The 21,770-nt window shown below is 42.9% G+C and overlaps 1 protein-coding gene across 3 annotated transcripts in view; it reads right to left on the bottom strand.

Annotated features, from left to right (window-relative positions):
- luzp2 (leucine zipper protein 2) overlaps positions 1-21,770 on the bottom strand; it is a 66,425-nt gene that overhangs the window by 18,666 nt on the left and 25,989 nt on the right. For 2 of the 3 annotated variants that reach the window (XM_057020847.1, XM_057020837.1), the window contains exons 2-5: positions 11,047-11,167; positions 7,634-7,704; positions 5,711-5,792; positions 2,316-2,378 (exon numbers count right to left, since the gene is read on the bottom strand). In XM_057020847.1, the coding sequence (XP_056876827.1) occupies positions 2,316-2,378; positions 5,711-5,792; positions 7,634-7,704; positions 11,047-11,167 (337 nt within the window). The remainder of the gene's footprint in view (positions 1-2,315; positions 2,379-5,710; positions 5,793-7,633; positions 7,705-11,046; positions 11,168-21,770) is intronic. The other variant, XM_057020855.1, reaches the window with a different exon arrangement.

Genomic DNA, 21,770 nt, shown 5'->3' with positions numbered 1-21,770 from the left:
CTACCTACACCTTTTTTTGCCACCTCTTTTAGGCCAGTTTCACAGTCGGATCCTGTAAATGCCCTGATGCATCGTTTCCATGCTCGCCATTTAGCCGGTGAAATTACATCAGAACGACATAAAAGGAAGAAGACAATGATGGGAGGCCATTTCAGAGCAAAGATCATCAGCATCAGCGGCAAGGAGCCGAGTCTGTGGCAAAGCCAGCCATTACAATTCTCAGTGAGACCCTGATGAATCCCAGCAGGAGGCACATCGGTCTGCAAATCATTCTCTCTGGAAATACTTAAAATAGACCCTGAAAAGAGTTCACTCATAATGACTTCACGGCAGACTGCAGCTGCAGCGCATTCTGTTGATATTACTATATATTCAGTCATATATAAACACTCACACAAACATCAGGAAAGTGAAATGTGGCTCGATCGGCAGGAAAGATCAACTTGATGAAAGTTCATTTGTTAGTTAAGAAACTAAAATGCTTCACCTTCCCATAGACACAATTTATTGCGACATATAAGGACTCTTTTGGATGGGACTGGTCATTTTTCCCATATAAACTGAAAAGTTTATGTAAAATACTCAGTTTTTCACAGTGCAATGTGTGCGTGAAAAGGAGAAATTAGTTCTATCACAATTAAGGACATTTTTTGTATCTATTCTATCCTAAGAAATGATGCTATAAGGTTTTCTTTTTTATGAATGGGGGGGGGGACATGCTTGACCTTTGAGATTCTGCATGCAAGGCTTCCTGGCAGATGCGTGCTGGATGCAGGGAAATAGTTCCTTACGATCCCCTGCGCAGAGCTTCAGCTTAAATGTCAGAGCATCACAGGTGTGAGTGAAGTTTCCAGAACCCAGCTGACCCACAAAGATCCTTCCTCTATGTGATTAGAAAAGCTCCTAAACCCCCTAAGGCCCATTTTCAAGATAAGTAGCTCTGGAAGAGAATAAGGCCAACAGGGAAATGTCAACAATAAAGCTCTAATATGGTACAGTAGCCGAAGTGTGAGGCAATAGTTCAGTTTGGACCAGGTCTCTTTGCCAGACCCTTCTCCTGGTGCAGTATCTCTCCATGCTGCTTTTGGTCACAGGGGGACACACAGGGGGTTTTCTGCCAAAATCTATCTATTTTTTCATTTCTACTATATTCCATCAAAGTCCCATTTAGGTCAAGTGTGAGGCAACACTATTGGCCGACTCATTGTTTTGGCAGGCTCAGCGTGCGTATTAGGGTTCCATCAGTGGCGGAAAGCTTTTGTATGAAGCTGAACTCCATCACATTTCTGTGTCTACCCTGTCAACATTTTGGTTCTTATCCAAAAGCAAAATGCTCAACGGTTAAGATTCACTGTCTCACGTAGACGTGCACGCACAGGCGAACGGAGTGATCGATTATGGAAGAGCTCCTAAATTTATGCCTGAGAGCCCGCTGCAGACGTAGGACCTTTATTTTGAAATATCAATCATATTTTTTTTACCATGTTTACACCAACCTTGGATTCTGGCAGCTAACTGCTCTGAACAGTTTGGTATCTGTAAATTGATGTGATTAAGTCACTGTGTGTCACAGGGATCATCATTTGAAGCACTTGATTGTGTTACCATGGCGCAATTCATTTGAAATTAGTCTGAGATTAATGGGAACATCTGGTGAATATCTGCCTTCTCCCTGCAGCAGCGAGCGTTTTTTTTCTCTCCGTGCAACAGCATCCATCTTGATCTTGTCATGTAATTAAGCAGCATGCATGCAGTACCAAACGCACGGCGTCGACGCTCTTCCTTTCTCAAGTTGGATTTTGATTCTGGCATCGTGATTGTCACAGGCAGGTTTGAAGATAGATTTCTTCATTTTTACCTGGACCCAAGTTGACCAGCACGTCCCAGAGAATCCGTGCGCCTCATAGAGGTGGACCGGTGTTTACCAGAATATCTTTCCATTAAATGTCAAAATTCGTTGTGCCGACACTGATGGGACCGAGAAGGAAAGTTGCTGTACATCATGTTACATGGTTGTTGGAGTGTTGTGCAAGCGGTGGGGTGGGGGTGGGGGGGTGTAGAAGAAGCAGAAAGAGAACCAATTTGTCAGCCACACGAACCATGACAGTCACAATCACAAGGCCGATCAAACGGCACTCCAACGTACTCTGGAGAAGTAGATCAATTCCTGCCTGTACGGCCACCCCTGATTGAAACCAGCCCCCCCCCCCCCCCCCCTCCAGTCTTGTGAAATTATAGGAGCAAATACATGAATATCATTTAATTAAAAAGACCCCAAAAAAGGTTCAGCTGCCGAGTACCGGTCGAAGACTCACCTCTTGCTGTAAATCTTTGATGATTTTGGTCTTTTTTTCCATCTCCACTTTGAGAAACTTGATCTAAAGAGAAAATAACCAGAAGAGAATCAGACTGATATGTCGTTATGACTCCCATTCGGTGATGAGCAGAGGCTCATTTGATGTTATGTTCAATAATCTAAAAGCAGCGCCAGAATTACTGTTATCCACCTCTAAAGGACATTGAAGGCAGTCTTTCCTTTGTTTTTCAGACACTATCCTTGCAGGCCTGTTGCCCCGAGCCTTTTAGGTACAAATGAACACATAAATCTTGGCGTGACAAAATTTAGCAAACAGAAAAAGGGGAAACTTTATAGCATGTGCATTGGAGGACTAGTTTCAGCAGCGCATTAATACACATTCAAGGCAGTGTTATTCACAGGGCCAGGACAGTGTGAGGGATTGCCTCCAGATAAACTCCATTGCTCTCATTCATCATAATGAAACCTCTTGTCAGCCAGGGCAGCACTTTGGACAAGAATGAAGCTCAAAGATGGTCTCATCTGGGTACACTTTAATGGATACAAGCTCCTTTTCTAATCAGCTGTCGTTTTATTTGTCCGTTGTTCACTTCTGGATCTGTCCATTGTCTCATTTAAGTGCAGGAGTTTGTAGGAGAGAGAACCCCCATTTCTACCCAGTATCACCTCGGAGAGCCTTAAACAAGACGGCAGCAGTTGACTCGCCTCCCCGGGCAGGACACGATAGCATTAAAGGTTAATGCTAAATTGCTGCCGTCGCTCCCGATAGTGGGCAAACAAATAATGTGAAAAGTGCCTTTAAAATTTAAAAGCGCCCCATCCGTGAATCAGGGAATCGGGGTGTGATAATCACAAAACTGCGAGAGGTGAAATCACTCTGATTTGCAGTTGTCAATTAAACCAGGATGAGCGTCATTTTCTTCAATTTGGAAGCTGCTAAAGAGCAGCGCTCCCTGTAACAGAACAAAGGCTCAGACACCAATGTGCTGTAGAGAAAGCCAGTCTGGGTTTGCAAATCTTTGGTCGGGGCGTTTTCCATCTTAAACTCAGATCGACAGTGCACGTTACAATACTCATAAACTACCGCAGGCAGTGAGTAACCATTTCCAATGTTCCAAACACTGTATTTATTATGTCTGAGTGTTATCTCTGTTCATCTCCTTCCTTTTATCAGTTCAGGGCGTCCGCACGCCGGTGGCTCGTGTTCACCAGCCAGGCAAAGCCACAGATTTTGCCGCACACTGTGTGTGTGTGTGTGTATGGTTGGCCTTTTTTTCAGCTTTCCGGTAATTCATGGTAAAAAGGCATTTCGGGCGCGGTGTGTCCTTGAGAGGAGGCTTTTGGATTGTCTGGAGGACAAAGACAAAAGGATTCATGACCTCATACTTGGTACCCGCCCCAGGGAGTCATAAACTAAGCCTCACCAGTTGACTCACCACCCCCTGAGCTAAATGCGATTCACGTCTGAGTCTTTCAGTCATCACCACATCCCCAGGGAGGGGCTGAAAACACGCCCTGATGCAGCAGTTATGGTGGAAAGGTGGAAAATAAGGGTAAAAAAACCAACTTGTTCCTCAGGAGGTGTACACAAAATCAGACATATATCTGTTAATGTTGAAGTGATTCTTATAGATATTCACTAAACAACTGCCAATGGCCCATGCTTGGCCTCCTTTTGTCCCGTGTATGAGCTTTCATCATGCTGACATGAAACAGAATCCACTTTTATCATGATGGTCGTTTGGAAGTGCAGCACCTTCAACGAAACATTTTCCATCTGGATACTTTCCCACCTGACCTTAATGGGGTTTTACAGCTGAGAATTGACAGATATTCCCCAGATAGTCTTTCAAGACCAGATCTTTCATGCATATATAATGGATGTGAGCTCAAATGTAAAAAATATATGAAACACCAGCTGAGACTGTCTTGGAGCTTGTTAGAGAGCACTAGACTGTCCTTCAAAATGCCCATTCGGATGAGATAGCAAGATTGATTGAGTTCCATGGAGATTGGAATGTCATTTCCCACATTTATACTGAAATAGGAACCTGCTAGGATGGTTGTAACATTCCTAATGTTGGGTCTCTGTGTGTTTTTTTTTCCCCTTCTCAAATGTTTCTGGTCAGATTTGGTGTCTTGTGCTGACGAACGTGTGAAGCATCCGTCTGCCACCAAGATTTTTTGGATTGTTTTTCATTTTTAAATCTTCAATATCGTGCTGATTATAAATAACAGTTGGCGGAACATAATGTCGGAGTCGAATTATAAAACCGGCGACAGGGATTTGTCCCTGGTGCCAGGAGAATTAATACAACCTCATGTGAAATGTTATTCGACTGTTGTTTATCTGACGGGCTGCTGTTGATCACATTGTACATTTAACCTTGTAACTGCGCAGGAGCTGGAACCGTAATAAGACCAGATTTTTATTGACGTTCATTGAAATCCCAGAATCCCAGGGCTTCTGTTGCTCTCATCCTGGCAGCAGACGTCACGCTGATTTTTTTTGATAAGGTGGTTGGCGGCGGAGCGGAAGGTGGTCCCCAAGAATAAGATGAGGAACAAGCTCTGCTTTCAACTAAAATCAACCGATTTTGTATCAGAACACCTGGGCTGGGACCCAACAGTGACTGGCTTTTGGAGTTTGGGCAAATCCCAGATTCTGCACAGGCGCTCTGTTTTTGAAGCCTTTCTGAAGTTTGTAAATAAAAACTTTTCTCTGTGTAGTTATTTCTGGGATTAGTCAGTGGATTCAGAGCCGTAGTTAGCGGTCCAAATCATTGTGAGTCACCAGAACATCTCCATTACTTAAATGTCACTGCCGTTCTTGTCGCTGTGCTGAAGCCTCCTCTCGCTCAATGTTCTGTCCTGACAATCATCATCCTGGCGCATAGGCGAGAGCCATTGTTGGACTAATTTAATCATTTTTGAACATGCAAATGTAATATCTTTGCACTTGTTTAAGCTTTAATAAATGTGTTTTGGGTATCTTGCCTGGATAGATTACCCTCGAGAAATGAGTAATGAACCCGGATTCCAATTTCATTTTTACGATACCTGTGTGCAGTTTAATTAGAAGCAGAGTGCCGGTCATCTGGACACAAGGATGAAGATGGAGGGTGGTTACTCTAGATGGATGAATAGATCAGTACATGGTCTTGGGTTATAATGGCTGCCCGTCTTTTTAATTTTACTGTGGGTGTCAGGGAAAAGACACAGGGCCTTATCAGACCCTTTCTGAGGGTTTCAATTAGGTGGTACAAGGAGGTGAAAATGGAAAAAAGCAGGCCGGCTGGGTAATGAGCACGGAACACCGAGTGGTCTGTGTGACAGGTGACAGGCCTGTTTAGGAGGGACCGGAGGCTGACGGTCAGTTCGGCGGCGTCTCACCGTGGCCTGCTGCTTCTCAGCTCGCTCATTTGCCTCATCCAGCTGCTTCTGCAAGGCTGCCTGGAGGGACTTCATTTCCTCTCTGTCAAGTGAGTCAAGAGAGAGGCAGTCCGTTAGCACATCTTCCTCAGCGCTCAGAAACATAATGGCCTTCTTAAACACCAGAGCTCGTCTGCACACAAACCAATTTGTTTTGACCAAGTTTCATTGTGTTGCCAAGTGTTTTATGGCTCAGGGTTTATGGGATTAGATGGTAATACAATTTTTTGAGCCTTTAACAAGAAAGCCCTAAAATAAATTAATGTTCCACTAGGCGAAGCTATAATTGGTTGGCTTTATGAAATTTGTAATGCAATTGTATCTGTGACAAAGTCCCCATTTAGGCCAGATTTGTTTTTTTACTGTAAGTAGACAAAAAAATCTGCTATAAATATAACATGAAGCCTAAATTAAACATACTACCAGAGGGTGTAGGTGTACAATTTGTCAATTATCGTCAACATTTTAAGACTCTAGCGATGTTTCCAATTTCCCCAGTTAGTTTTCTGATGGATGAATATCTGGTCACAGTCCGATATAATCAATGGTGAAGAGTACGTGCATTAAAAAGGTTGTAGCCTTGATTCAGCAGACTGACGCGCCGGATCTCTCGAGACAGTCTCCGCGGATTCGTGTTCGATGTATATTGAATCAGTTCAAACGGCGCGCGTATTTGTGTGGTATTTGGCACTGCGGAACGCAGGCACCAGTCGTGCACGCTGAATTATGGATCGAGTGGGCAGCTGATTTGGGTCAGTGATTTTCAACAAAGCATTCGAGCCCGGCTAAATTCAAATGGTCTATTTATGGTTTCTTGGTATGAGTGCAGAAACACACACTAATGCATCCGTTTGTCCGTCACCATTGAAGGTGTCTCACTGCACAGAAGCCTGATCCCCTTGTCTTTTATCTGATAGTGGCTCCCGTCTCTTGGCAGATGTACACAGTTTTTTTTTCCTCCCCTCAGCAGCCAGTCAACCACCAATGCTCTGGCATTTCATTTATATTCTCATCTCCCGTGTGCAGGACCGGGAAGCATGTTGTAAAAATAATATCCAAATTGTCCCGGCTGACAGAAAAGTGAACAGGAGAGAGAGATGTCTTCTGCAGGTGCATATGAGGCAGAGAGCATGAAAACATCACGTCTACCCCAACGTTTATGAACCTTTAAATGTTTTTCCTGGTCAATAAATAACATGTATCTGCGTATTTTTATTGTTTTTGGTAAAAACACCAGATCTCTGACGATTCGAAGGAGTGAAGTGGTAATCAGATGTGGCAGGCATGGAAGCTGCAAGGGCATATAAATTATGCTCCCGATCACAATCGGTGTCCAGACACCGAGATTCAAGTTGCCGCATTATTGTTTTTAGACGTGTAAGAGCCACCGTACTGTGGTGATGGGTTATTGATTGGCCATCGAGATACTTCACACACGGGGCCAGACTTCAATCAGCCTGACATTTCAGAGAGTGAAGGCCAGAGATGAGTCCTAATCATTGAAAGTCTCATTACACCCAGCAATTATTCAGAAGTTCCTAACAGGGAAGACTTTTGTGTCAACCCTTTTCCAGCTCGATGCAGAAAAGATTAAACATTACGTGTCTGATGAGTATATTTGTATCTATTGTTATTTGCAGATTTGCAAGAATTAATGCTAGTAAATTACATTATTACTTGATTTATTTTCCTTAATGACTGGAGGAGTAATCCATATTTCTGATGCAAGTCTCCAAATCACAGAAGTCAAAGTGAACAAATCAAACAATTCTTCCATTGAATCTTGTTCAGTGGTAATGATGATTTGGACCTTCACATCACAAGGAAGGTTTTTAACCAAAGTTTTGGGGGTAGCCGACAGCCCCAACGTTGCTGCTACTTTACCTCTGTTTGTGACTGAGCTCCAGGATCCTCTGAACATCCTTCTTGGCCACAAAGTCATCATTTTTCAATGTCTAAAAGAGAACAGACGACATTTTTCAGGTAAGACCGTTCTGCATAACACAGGCCATCAAGGCAGCATGCATACATATATAACCAACGTTCAGGAGAGAGCTGAACTGAATATGATTTCCTAGAACTGTACAATAAATGATGCTGATAAATTCCTGTTTTCAAGGCTGCCAAGTGCTCTGAGCAGATGCTCAAAGCTCCAGAGTAAACTTTGAAACAGAAGAACACTGTAGTAAACCAGCAAAAGCCCTAGAATCATGAAATAATTGAGTGGTTATTTGAAAACGAGGCAGCGGATACCCCGCAGATGTAAATATCCTGTAAACATCTCCCATTTGGTGTCTTTTGAAAATCCTAACGAAGGTGCAGACAGACATGCAGATTGGCTTCTACTGGTGCCTAATATCTGCCTGGTAGGTAATTATGGATTAGTCAGATCTGTGATTGCCTAACAAGCCCTCCTAGATATTTCTATTTGTTGCGCGCCGAAGAAGAGCAATTTTCAAAGTTCTAAGAAATCGTGAACTCAAGGAGGGGAAAAACCGGTGCCTGAAGGTAATGTCTGTGGCAATTAACATTCCCATAACCCCCCCATCCCTCTGTTCTGTCAGTGAGGACATGTTCTCTCCTTTTCTCTGGGTATACAGCACAATTATTGAAAATAGATCACTTTTATCCCTGCAAATTCAACGCAAAGAACTACTTCAAAGGTTAATTCCAATCCACTGCTTCCTTGTGTTATCCTTCCCAAAATAAGGCTCAACCCAAAGCTAGAACATTTAGTTTATTTTTGTAATAAAACACTCCAGATTTAATTGACTTCTCCCTTTGCTAAATGTGCTACACTTTGTACACATTTTAAATGATCTGTGTACACATCCAACCAGCAAGCAGTGATTTTCGCTTCACTACAAAATTTTGAATACCGGCATTTTGAGTGACTTTAATCTCTACTCTGCCTGAATCATTTATGCCCTCAATCAAGCTGATTTCATTCTTTTACACAGCGAAGAACAGAGACATTTCTGCATGCTTCTTCAATGTAAATGTAAAGTGTGAAGGAGGAGAATGGGCAGCAGATCACATGCCACTGTGGCGTTATGTTACTGTTGTTTCATCCAGTGACGTGAGTGAATCGTTGCACAACCCTCCAACTGTAAAAAGGCACTGCTGGGACATGGATTTAAATACGTCCCTCAATTATTCAGTCTTTCGGTTCTCTCACTTCATTTGGTTTTCTTGGAGTCTCGCTCAACCTTCGGGGGAGCAGATCCAGGGAGGTGCGATTTGTTAGTGTGGTCGCTGTTCATGTAGAGGAGGAAAGAATCCCTGGCAACGACCTTGAAAATGTAGGCCAGCCATGACGATCCACGGCTCACGAATAATGTTCGTGTCCAAGCTTTACTTTGAAAGGCTACAAAACGAAAGAGGAAGACTTATTTTACGTGTGCTTCGATCGCGCCGGCTGACATAAAAGGCTAAATAGATTGAGGTGTATGAATTCTTATCAAATTCTTTTGCAAGCTCCAAACAGGAATGTATTTAGTAGCGCTCCCTGAGGTGATGTAGTTATGACATTGAATTTAACAACCAAAGCATTTATCCTTCCTTTGATTTTTTTTATTTGTTTTATTTTTATTTTTACAGACTTATTACCTCAAGGCATCTGCCACAAAGACACTCCTTGTCAGAGAAATCTTATTTATGAGGGTCACTGAATGTCACCTTTAGGCCACTCATTAGAGCTATAATCACTTCACATCAAATAGTTGCAGAAACTCAAAATGTTTCCCTCGTTTGACATGATTTCCCTTAACTCGATTTATATGTAGATGATGCGCATGCCCCGAAGAGGAGTTCCGTGCTGCCAGCCAAGCCTCCGCCCTGACCAGTGTGCTTGAGCAGAGCCGGTGTAGGAAGATGCCAACGCATCTCGCCTGGAGTGAACAGACATCAAAGCGGACCCCGGGGAAAATGGTAATCAGACTCTGCATGCTGCAGCAGAAACACTGCGCGTCCATCAAAAAGCGCACGGCCGCATGTAAAAAAGAAGTGTGCACGATTATCCAACTTCATTTTCTGATAATTCTGTGGATCCGCAAAGAAAAAGTTGCCTGAAGCTTATAAGCCGTCTCAGCATTATCAGCACCCAGGGTGTAAATGGCCAAGAGGGGCTTTCTACCAGATCACTGCCGTACACGCGTGTGTCAGTAAAACATTAGAGATTATTAAACTGTTCAGGAAAAAATGGAATCTTCATTTTCTGTGGAAATGGGTAATGAAGCTGACCTCAACCGACCGGTGGAAAATTGCATTATATGCATTATCTTTAACTGAGATAATTGTGTTTTTCGACTCCCAGAATCGAAATATCTATAGCATAATGAGGTATATTACTTGATATGAGGTTTAATGCTCATGACAGATATACAAGACCCCTCTCCTACCCTTTTTTTTTTTTTTTAATCAAGCCTCATCATTGTTGAATTTGCTGTAGCAGTTTGGGTGTTCTGGTAGCTCTAAAAGGTTCACTGTGTACAAAGATGTCTTTAATTACCATTAATGGAAGCAAAAGCCTGTAGCAATATTGAAAGCAAAAAGGTAACATTTATTTCAGTTTCAAAAATAAATAAAATAAAAAGCTACCTGCACCTTCATTAACCCACAAACCGCACAATCAAAGAAGTAATTTGTTACAACTCCATCGTTTTGATTCAGCAAACACTGGCCATCTGTTAATCCCACGGTGTGGGACTTTTCCTTTTACATGTAAAGAGGTGACCGTTAGCTTTTAGCGCTCGCCAACAGATTTCACACGCTGTTTAGGCGAAACGTGGCCAGAGAAGATTCCAGCTTCCAATATTATGCCAGGGAAACACCAACGGACATCAACCGTGTTTGTTTGGTGATTCTCACTGCGAGCTGGGAAGAGTTGCTTGCTAAGACAAGATTTTGTTCATTACCATCACACAGATGAAGACCCAGGAAATTCTGGCCAGATGTACTAATAATCAACGTGACGGCCAGGCTGAACGTTAGCCTCTTTGGTGTGTTTCTGAATCTGAAAGTTTTCTCAAAACCACCAATTTACATATTCAACAGCTGCAATTCCCGGTACATTTCCTGCAAATAGCATGAGTTGGCCTCAGCCAACTATAAACATTTTCACATACATATATTCCATAGTTGGTGAGCGAATGATTGGATAGCAGATTAATTGAAAATCATATGAAAAGAGTGGAGGGGTTTCATCGTCAGACAGGCTGAAAATGAGCTCCAGCCCAGAAGCCAGGGCAGGCTTGGCCTTCAAACGCGGCCATGTCGCTCACAATGATGCTGCCTACCTGAAGGTTGCCTTTTATGCTGTCCAGTTCCTTTGATGTTTTGGAGAGCTGGTGCAGGATGTTGGTGCGTTCACTGAACACTTCCTTTAGCTTCTTTTCCAGCCCATCGTAGCCGTGTCTGCTGAGGAAAAACAGAGCACGGTTGCACTATGTTCAGGAGTCGGGATATAGTGGTCAAGAAAAAGATCAGTTTATATCCTACTGTGCATGTTTTAAAGAGGTAAATTCTGGATATATCAGAGCTTCATTTCCACGCTTTAATAGAAGCCAATGTTATGATGGTGAGCTGCAGCCATTATGAAGACAGTTTCATTTATTTGAGCAGGACACAATGAACACCAGAAATCCAAAGGAGGTCAATCTGAAAATTGTTGGCTCTATAATTCTCATCTGATTCTCTTTATGCTTTCTAAACGTTTATATTGTCAGATTTATCTTACATCCCAGTTTACTGACTGAAGGATGGCCACAAACGAGGGCCACAATTCCCCCAAAAGCAATTAAATTAACGAGACCTTTAGCCTCTAAATTTGTTATTAAAATACTAATGACAAACACTAACATCAATAAAGATAAAAGGAACGACAGCAGTAATTTATTATTTATTCTTTAGTTAGACACTGGGATAAATACATGATTAAAGAATTGATCTAATGGCCAATAAGTGTGAAAAATATTCTACAGGCTGCTGCTATATTGGCAGGTCAGACTGATCGGAGTTATTAGAGGTTAGCACGACCACAAGGCTCTATATGCTTCTCAGATATGTTTTTCATTCTAAGGCATGTTTTTCACTTTTGACATTTAAAAGCTTTGCTGATCACTATGGGAATGAGAGACTTCATCACTAAAAAGGAATTGGAAGCCATTTTTGTATCCTTAGCCACTATAGCTCAATTTGTATTGGAATGCTTACAAATGAAAACATTGACTGAACCCAACAAACTTCAGCACAAAAGGAAATTGTTCATCTAATAGTTTTCGATCAATTTTTTTTTTCAGTTTTAATCACCCCGCTCCTTAATTTTGACTAACCCCTTTTTTAACGGTTGCTGTTATTCTAAATGTAATCGTTTCGGCTTTGACCTTGTTCAAACATTTGCTTAGATTCTTTATCAACGCGTAAAAAAATAAGTCAATCGGAAATCTACTGCGCGACTTTGAGTTGCATCCAAACATAGAAGACAAGTGGGGGTTGGTCCCCGATCAGTGTTTACAACCTAATGGAATAAGGCCCTGAGGTTCTATGAAGTAAATAATACCCCTGACACGGAGACACATAGTTCCCATGGTTCTTAGATAAAGATTTCCCTCATTCTTCCATAAACTGCTCATTACAAACCAGTAGTAACGGCTGCATGTCGGCACCATGAACTGTGAGAGTCCACTGCTGTGGCAGAAAAGTGCCAGACAGAAAATTCTCACCACAAATGGAACCTACGGGCACACAGCAACAGAGCAGTAGCAGATCTTTTGCGGCCTGTCTGTCCATCCGCAGGTGCAGTCAAACCCAGAGAGTGATGGGGTGTCAAGGTTTATTGGCTCTGATTATTGAGGAAAATATGTCTTTGCCATCTGAGGCAGAGCGGGTCTGACCCCGCAGAACTGCCGAGGCTGAAAGAAAGGCTACCTAACACAACAGTCAACAGCCAAGCCATGTCTCACTAAGAGAACCCGAGGTGAGGGCAGCTAAAGGCTGCCGGGAGCAGGACTGGCTGAGTGTGTCTCCTCTGCTGCCTGTGTTTGTTCAAAAAGGTAGAAATAATTAATCAAGACCATTTTTTGTGGCCTACATGTTTCATAAAAATGGTGTATGAGCCTAATTGAGCCATGGGTAACATCTGTCCATCCGTCCATCCACCCATGTGGCCCAATGCCAACGAAGCCGTCCACCATATTCTGCTCAGAAATTAGCTACTAAATGAGCAAAGAGCAGATTGAGCAATCTTATGCAATCTTATAAATGCTCATAGCTACTTTTGGGAAATGAATTTCAGCAGACGGACCTGTTGCAGAATTAAAAGGATTTCAGTGGACTCTTCATCATCGGAGGTGTGGACCGTTTTATTACACACCTTTAGCTGAAAGGCGAGCACCTCAATCCCGATCCCACACGTCCCCAGCTGATAAATCTGCATGGAGTTTTCCTTTCGTTGTGTTGTTTCTACTGCCTCTTTGTCCGCAGTATTTAGAACATTAATACACATCTTCACTGTGGTGTTGTTGAACATCATCTGCATATTGTGTAGACTGAACCTGCTGGCCTGATGGTTCTGACTCTACAGGTGAATCTGCTTTGGTCCAGCAGTAAATCTCATTATCGCATCAGAACGTGCTGGTCCAGATGAGCCTGGGTCCTATGTGGAACACGCTGAACACATCACCCGTCTGTCTTCCCGTTTAATATTCAGCACTGTATCAGGCAGGAGCCACAAAACCGAACAGCCCCTGAATAAAAATGGAGTTTATTTGCTTTGTGCAGATTACGAGGAGACAGCAGTTTATGTGGTATTTCCAATTTCAGGCTGGATTAATTACACCATTAGAAGGGTGAAAATGAATAGCTTTAATAAGGGGGACTGCCCAAGGTCTGTCTCTGAATTAATATTTTCCTCCAGCAGAGCGTGGCCACCATCCAACATCCGCCACCGACGTCAGCCATGTTTACCAACTGCTGTATAAATATCACACACGGGGGGGTATTAATGGCGCCCATGCCAGGACATGTCTGCTGTTGAAGTTGATCATTTGGTGATGTAATGAAACGGGTTTATAGTGAAGGAGCCAGTTTTGCTTCTCCGGGGGCGGTCAGTGAGCAACACTACACGTCTGCTCTGCACATATGCACAAAAGTGCACAACCAAATGTTAACACCTCCCGATGGTCAGTCAAAAGTTTCAATTTGACCACGAGGCTGTAAATGACAGCGTAAGTATCCAGCCACCACAAGCTGGAAGAATATAAGATGTAAAAAAAATATCTATAAGAGCAGAAGCTATTTAGTTATTGAATAAATCGGATAGATGAAGGCAGCATAAACCAATTTAACACATGAGCAAATGATGCAAATATTTGCCGTCCTTCATTCTTTCTCGGTTTATGGGATTGAAATTGGGATGGGCGGTGAAGTAATGGCTTTGCTATCTTAAAGATGTTTGCGTGAGTGGTTAGAAGATGTTGACCCCCTGGTTAATTATCTAAAGCATCGGCGCTCTGAAATATATATGCCTCTTCTGAATTTGAGCCGTACGTTGATCCTGCTGCTATTTCCAGCTGTTTCTTTCTAGTTGTGCATTTTCCCACCGAAGCAGATTTAAGATGTTGAAACAGAAACACTTAGCATATTGAATGAATAATTCTGCGATTCCTCACGGGCATTTTCACGCCAAAGTAGATCCCTCGACATTGAGCCTATTATCTGCATGTGCTTGGAAACAAGACCGTGCGCGTGCAGGAAGGCACTTGGGGAAATGGTCACCTGTCAATAAAAAGTAGCGCCAACAAACATTTGTGAGTTTTGGGAAAAGATGGGGCGGCTTCAATAAGCCTTATCTCCTGGAACTTCATTTATAATCCATAAGAAATTGAAAGCAACCACTTTAAACAATCCCGACTATGTATCTGGGAAATAAGAATTCATAAAAAGTACAAAGCATCATCCAAGTATCTTTGTCGCTCTCTCAGTTTTTCTTTTAGTCAACCCCCCCCCCCCCCCCCCCCCCCCCTCCTTTTTCTGCCTTTTGTTAAGCTCATCACAAGAGGCAGCCTGCTCTCTTTGGCTGTCATGTCCATAAAACCTTCTCGACTAAAGTGAGGAAACTGGAAAAAGCTGAAGCCATTTCCTTTGATATCATCCCTGTCACAGACTGTTTTTGCTTTTTTCCTCTCACATACGCTCGGCCTTCGCTGCACTTTGCATAATACAGAGATAAACACTTGTGCCTTGTCTCCCTTCAGATTGATGTATAATGCCTGGCTCATTTGTTCCATCTCACAATGGTATTTCACATCCCGGGACCTGCATTATGTTGTTCTAATGATGGTTTTGGAAGCACCTTCACATGGTTGACAGCTACAATTAGAGATATATGGGTATCAAATGCAGTTCTGTCCCTCTAAGCTTTTCTGATTTTATGCAACGCTGTTAACAGCATTGATGATTGTGCTATAATTAACCTGCATTAGGCTTGCCCTTTTGTGTTTACTCTAAAAAGACCTTCTCTTCCAACATCAAGGCTTTTTGATGTGGCAGACTAAAAAGCAATCCCTTTTGTGCTGAAGAACCTTACATTTTCCTAGAGAAACATTTTCCTGACATGTAATCCAGCTTTGTTCCTGGATTTGGCAGGGATAATGCTGCAGGAATTATGCTGATTGTATGTTTTCACCAGAGGCAACATCGTCGGGACAACCTCAACTGAAAAAGTCTGAGGTTGTTGGAAGGAAGAAAAACCCCAGGAGGCTGTGAGGGGAAGGTTTTCTTGTGATTCTGCGTATTATTTCACATATATCGTAGGATTCTGTGATCCAAAAGCACCACGCAGGAGGAGATAGACATATAATCTTCTGCCTCATCTCAAAGATGCTCAAATTCATCTCAAAGATGCACAGCAGACGACTGGAGGATGCTCATTATTTACATATAGTGTTGATTTGGTCAGGAAGCAACCAGCTACCTGCTGGGAACTTTCTCAGCTAACGAAGATCCTCGGAAAAAGAATTGCCGATTAATCGTGTCCTTTGACGCCTTCCCAGTGTTCGTGTTTGATCCTTCCCACGCAGAAGCAAATTTTACACACTCTAAGTCATCTGCTATTCTTTGCTGAGAGTGCAGAGGGTAACAGACCACAGACCATCGGGGGGGCATCATAAACCACGGATAATTAACCAGGCATGGGTAACAAATGTCCACCGCAGACCAGAGTAAAGGACTGGTGCTAGTAGTTTGAGTCTAACATGGGAAACAAAATGGACAAAATGTGTGTTTTGGTTGTTGGAATTTCTTTTTTCTTTTTGCATTAAATTGTTTTACGGTAGCATCTGTCGGATAATAAATTCTTAACACACGTATTTTACATCAAGGCCATTGCAGGAAGTGTCTTCACGTCCGCTACGTCACTGGGAAAAAAGCAATAAATGGCAGTGGGAGAGTGTGGGATGAGGAATTTAGGCCTGGATGAGCTGATAACCCAGCAGTCGGCTCCAAAATGGAAAACTGCGAAGGCGAGACGGCATTAGGATCAATTGTTTTGCTCCAGACAGGCTGACAGTTGCTGGGCTCTTGTCTTTGATTGAGGGGATGAGCTGGTTTTCTGACTTCTCTCACTTGCCCCACTGATTTGCCACATTGCCACCTCTTTAAATGAATCTTCCGTCAACCTTTTCATCAAAACGGCTCCTCTTTAGGCGCCTTAAAGCACCTGAATGCGACTAAATATGCAGCTTCGCACAGAAAAGCCCGCAGGCTGCTATTATGCTGACCGTGACGTAAAGCAAAGCAAAACCAAACATGAGTCAGGCTCTCCAGCAGTAGGGAGCAGACCTGTGAGGAACGCTGCACACAATGAGACGACAAAAGAGAGATCTGAGCTGCCCAAATGCATGAATTCAGACCAGCGTTCATCCTCCCATTCCCAGGAATTAGTCTGCGGGGGAAGTTGTGGGTTATGATGCCCTCGTGGACGTCGTTCTCACACATACGTAAACCACACCAAAGCTTTATTTAATGCCCCTGTATGATTATGTTATTTCCCCCCAGTCTTGAAGATTCTTTTCACCTTTTTTTCTTTTTTTACACAGTCGTGTTTTAGTGGTTTTGGTTTTAAATGTAGACAACTTGTATGGAGAAGGATTGTCTGAAGTGATTTTTCTTTTGCCCAGTCAGGAGTCACCAGCGTACATGTTCTTTAATGTCTCATCTTTGATCGGAAAGAAAACAACAAGAGCTTTGGCCCGACGGCAATTTTCTGATGAATATTCCTAAAATGGCTTCACCCCTCCTCTCGTTTCATGCATTAGCTGCTCTTTGATCAACAGGACCTTTTCTTTAATATCCAGGTGGACGTCAAGGATGATGAGGGGAGATTTTGGAATGTTTGAAGTGCATCTTGGATGCACAGCTGTGCTCCTCTGCTGAGCCGGGACTCTAATGGCATCTGTTAGCACCAGAGGGTTGTATTTCAAAGCACTGCTGGAAACAACATTCCATTCATTTTATTACTGTAATGACTCAGAGCCTGGAAAAGCTTTTTACCACACAAGCTCCCACTAAAGTGGAGGTGAGCTCCATGTTCACATTTAATAATTATTATTTTAAATAAGCCGCAATATGTGAATCATAAATCATTCAGCATGTTTTTATAAAATAATTGCGATTTCTGCTGTTCTGCAGAAACGCCTCCCGCTCATTTTAAACAGAGCTGGTTGCTATAGTAATCTTGCAGGAAAGTGTTCTGGCTGTCAATCACTCATAGGAATGTATTTTAAACACTTGTATAAGGCCGGATGTCAAAGTGGGTGTCTGTGATGGCTGTGAGCGGCGAGATGGCGGCCTGCAGCGGAAAACGTCCCTTAAAACTTGAACAAATCTATAACATAGGAGGTCAGGTCGATGATTGCCACCCATCGCACATACAAATGTGCTTTGTTAGCAGCCACAATAGCAGCTGCATTAAAATATTAGCACTGTAATCCAGTTACATGTAAGACTCTTTACATGTGTGAAATGTTAAAATTAGAACCGATCTAATTAGCATATCCAGCATGTGAAGAATCCATGCTAATCTGCAAGCCATTCCTTTTGATCAATTATACCACATCATGCCGCATTTAAATCGAAATTATCCATCATGCCTACAAATACAGGCGAGCTTACGTTGGGCCAAAATGGGCCGAGGTTAATGGAGGTCTCCACCCTCTGTTGATAAGAAGGAATGTTGCTTTGCTCCAGTGAGTGACGGGAGAAGGTGAGGAAAAGTTATCTAAATCCAGATAATTATCCACTAACTTCATTTGAGAAATCCCAGACCTCTTCTTACATTCCCAAGCTTATTCGCCCTATTTCTCCAGCCCCTCGCTGTCCCCATCTGTTAGCGGCATCCTGGATCATCCAGCTCAGCTTTCAGCGGTTGTTTTCCGATTCCAATCAGGAGGCAACAAACACAAACATCAACGCCAAGGCTGACAAACGGCTGTCTCATGTGACGCTGACAACAAGCAACACTGCGGCATGCTGGGACTTCTCACAACTCTGACGGCTCAGTCTGTCAGACTTATTTGCTTTCCCTTTACGTGATTTGGTGATTAGCGGTAAAAAACACCCCAAAAGTGCCCAAGTCCTTCTCCCTCTGAAGATCTTTTTAGTTTACTGGAACACCTCTGGGGGTCCCGATGGATGGAGCTGCAGCTTCACACAGAGAAAAAAATAAATATATATATACATATATACATACAGTACATACACTCTGCAAAAGAGACATCAATCATTGGTCTCAGGCATTTTTGGGGTAGTTTCATCAACACACATCTACTCCTTCTGGCATCGCTTCACTCGCTTCTATTGGGCCGGCCGCTAAAAGGGCCACGCATTGCGACTGGCCTCTTGCTTTCCCGTCTCTAAACGTCCGTGATAGTTTGTATTTTGTTCCAGCTTGACCTCGTCTCCAAAAACATTTCTGCATTGAAAAAGCCTCAATCTCCCCGTGCTGAACTCGGCTCCTCCCAATTGCATGTCGGGGAGGGGGAATAAATACCCGCTAGATGATTTTTGTTTGGGGAAAAAAGGCTTTACCCTGGAGCACAGGAGAGTCGGAAATGGCTTCATCATTCATTACTCAGAACTGCTGCTGGAGCTACCTGTGTGTGAATATGTTCAGCAGAGAGAATGCTGATATCTCGCAGCTCTAGGGGTTAATGAAAATGCCATTTTAGCATTAATTTGCATAACAGTCAGGTCGCTTCAGACAGATCGGGGCATCATGTCTTTAAGTTGGCCTCAATTATGGTTTTCCAGGCCCAGTTTTGGAATACTGTCATCTATTCTGGGCTGTCTTCACAAGCCCAGACAAGTTACTCAGCTGTCGAAATTTTCTCTGGCCGTAGGACACCGAACCGTCAAACTGCTGCTTTTAAATATTTACCAAAGGTTCTCGCATCACCCCACAGTCGGCTTCATCCGTATCGAGTCCAGCAGCCAAAATCAGATTTGGCTGGTTGTTCTAAAAGATACAGAATTTTTCTGTCAGGCGGCCAAAGAAAGTGAACGAATCCAAATGGTTTTAAGGTAACTGGCTGTAAAGGATTTGATTGCTAGTTTCAAAAGAAAACTTCTGATGTTTATCATTTTGCATTTTGCAACTGACAAGTTTGTCCAAGCTGAACAAACCCCAAACTGCTCCAAACTGGTTACTCTGAATATTCATCCCACATGAATTAAAAGATTATATGTACTCTATCTGGGGCATCTGGCACAATTCCGTCAGTCTTGGTAGTTGAGTTTCCTGAAGAACTTTTCACCTTGGACAGTAAAAATCCCAGATAATACTGCTGCTGCGTGTCTGTGTCTCCTATCTTCGGCTTTATATTAACTGTGAACTCTATAATGGAGCAGAAATGTCATTAAATGGTCTTTAAAAGGGCATTTACCCAGAAATGCTGAGTGGTCGGAGCCCATGGTGAGACCTTTTATGCTGTGTGTTGGACTGAGGAAACTATCCACACAGCAAAAAGCAGATATCCTGTAAAAGGCAACCGTTTGTGTCCAATGATGGTTATTCATTTATAAACTATGCAAAAACCAGGGAACAGTTTCAGCCTCCTTCCCCAAAGTTGTGAACGGAGATGTTAAAACTTTACTGAATCCAAAAGCAAAGCAGGTTTTCTTTTCACCGACGTATGAGAACCTGCCTTTTCTGGTCCATCACCTGCTAATATTAGCTCTCCAGGGAGGCAGTAGTTACTTTCATTTAATTAGTTCTTTTTTTTATTATTATTTTTTTTTTTTTTTACAAAACTGTTCAAGTATTGAAAATACCAAGCCTACTACAGCTTTTAGTTTTTAACTGTACTGAATTATAACAAAGTACAAAAGAAAAAAGTTAGAACATAAAAATGCTAGCTAATTCTATTGTTTTGGTTGGGTTTTCTTCACACACAAAGCAGATGTCAGGTTGACATTAGATGATTAATGTGGACTGTCTGTCCCACTGTCCTTGTTTTACTTGGGTTGAATGGCGTCGTCACACTCAAAACTGCAAAGCCTCTCCGAAGTTCACAGATTATCTATAACAGATAATGACGCTAATCTGGTGCTCTGAGAGGAAAATGTGACCCAGACAAAATACATTTAACGTGACACAATGAGCACACGTGCCCGTGGTGTGAAGCCGGGACTCTGAGTGAATTTAAAAAGCATCTTTGTGCTGCAGAGCCCCACAATGAGGCTCCACCATGGAGGGTAATAAATGTGACGAATGCTTGATGGGCTGCATTTCCCCCCCTCAAATTGGACAAATGGAGGAAGAATTAAACACCCAGAATAAGAGACATGTTCTCCGAGGACAAGTCTTTAACGATGCCGCATCTGCATTTTTCAATTTGAGCTGTGCCAAATATAGATCACTGGACATCCATTGTTAAGGTGATTCCTGTAAGACGGATGGAAGCCGGGGAGGGGGGAGGATCAGTTACAGGGGCTTACGTATCTGATTTACCAATGGCAAGTCAACAGTCCTCACTAGGCAATAACAAAATGTAACAAAATGCGTTCAAATTTTTAGAGCAACCCTAACCTGCCTCCCTTTGGGAGGAAGCGGGCGACAAACCAGGGCTGAGATGGCGCCGCGGTAGATCCGGATGACTGTAGTTTTATCACGCTAATTCCTGTAAACGGTGATTTTCATTGACCTTGACAGTTGCCAGCAGCTTTTCCCCCTGCTGAATCTTATTTGCGTGAAAGAGGGATGCTAGTTGAATTTGTCACGTGCAGTCCGAGCCAGAATGTGCACAGATAGCGTTGCTCCAACCAGCGAGCCGCCGCCCTGCTTAAAGCCGGAGTCGAGGCTTGGCTCTCCACTCCAGATCCTGGCTCGGCCAGTGACAACACCGGGGATCATTTCCCACTGCTCTGCTGCCAGGACCATTAACATTTGGATCGCTGGGAGAGAGAGGAATCATAAGCGGATGCCTGTGATGAAGTGAGACAGTCGATGGCTAAAGCTCGCGCAGTGTTATTGGGCAGAATGTCTTGTTTGTTGCTCTGGATCGTGCTTTCTTCTTTCAATGTGGCCGATGCTGTACGATCCTGCACCTAATCAGAAGGGCAAAGCGGGCGGTGGTGTCATAGCTCAACCGTGTCTCCACTGGCTTGAATGTCTCTCTCCGTTACTGTCAAAAAGCGTGAAATATCTAAAGACATCAATACGTGAAAGAAAAACGTGCCTTTCTCCGTGTCTTCAGTTCATGCGCGACCTTTAAGATTAACGCAGTGCCACCTAATGTTAGCATCAATTTGCCAGTCCCCCTAGACTTCTGTTGGTTCATTTTTGATCCATGAATTAAGCATAAAAATAATAGAGTGAGATGCAAACGGCTCACACTCCGTAAAATGACACAATTACTTGCATTAAACATAATAAAGATTTCCACAAAACCATTAAAGGTGCAAAAAGCTGCACTTGAGGGAAAGAAAAATGTGTGTAGAAGAAACGGCCCACACTTTTGTGTGT

Source organism: Takifugu flavidus, chromosome 2 (genome assembly GCF_003711565.1).
Source record: "Takifugu flavidus isolate HTHZ2018 chromosome 2, ASM371156v2, whole genome shotgun sequence".
Lineage (NCBI taxonomy): Eukaryota > Metazoa > Chordata > Actinopteri > Tetraodontiformes > Tetraodontidae > Takifugu > Takifugu flavidus.
This window is presented reverse-complemented; position numbering and strand designations above follow the sequence as displayed.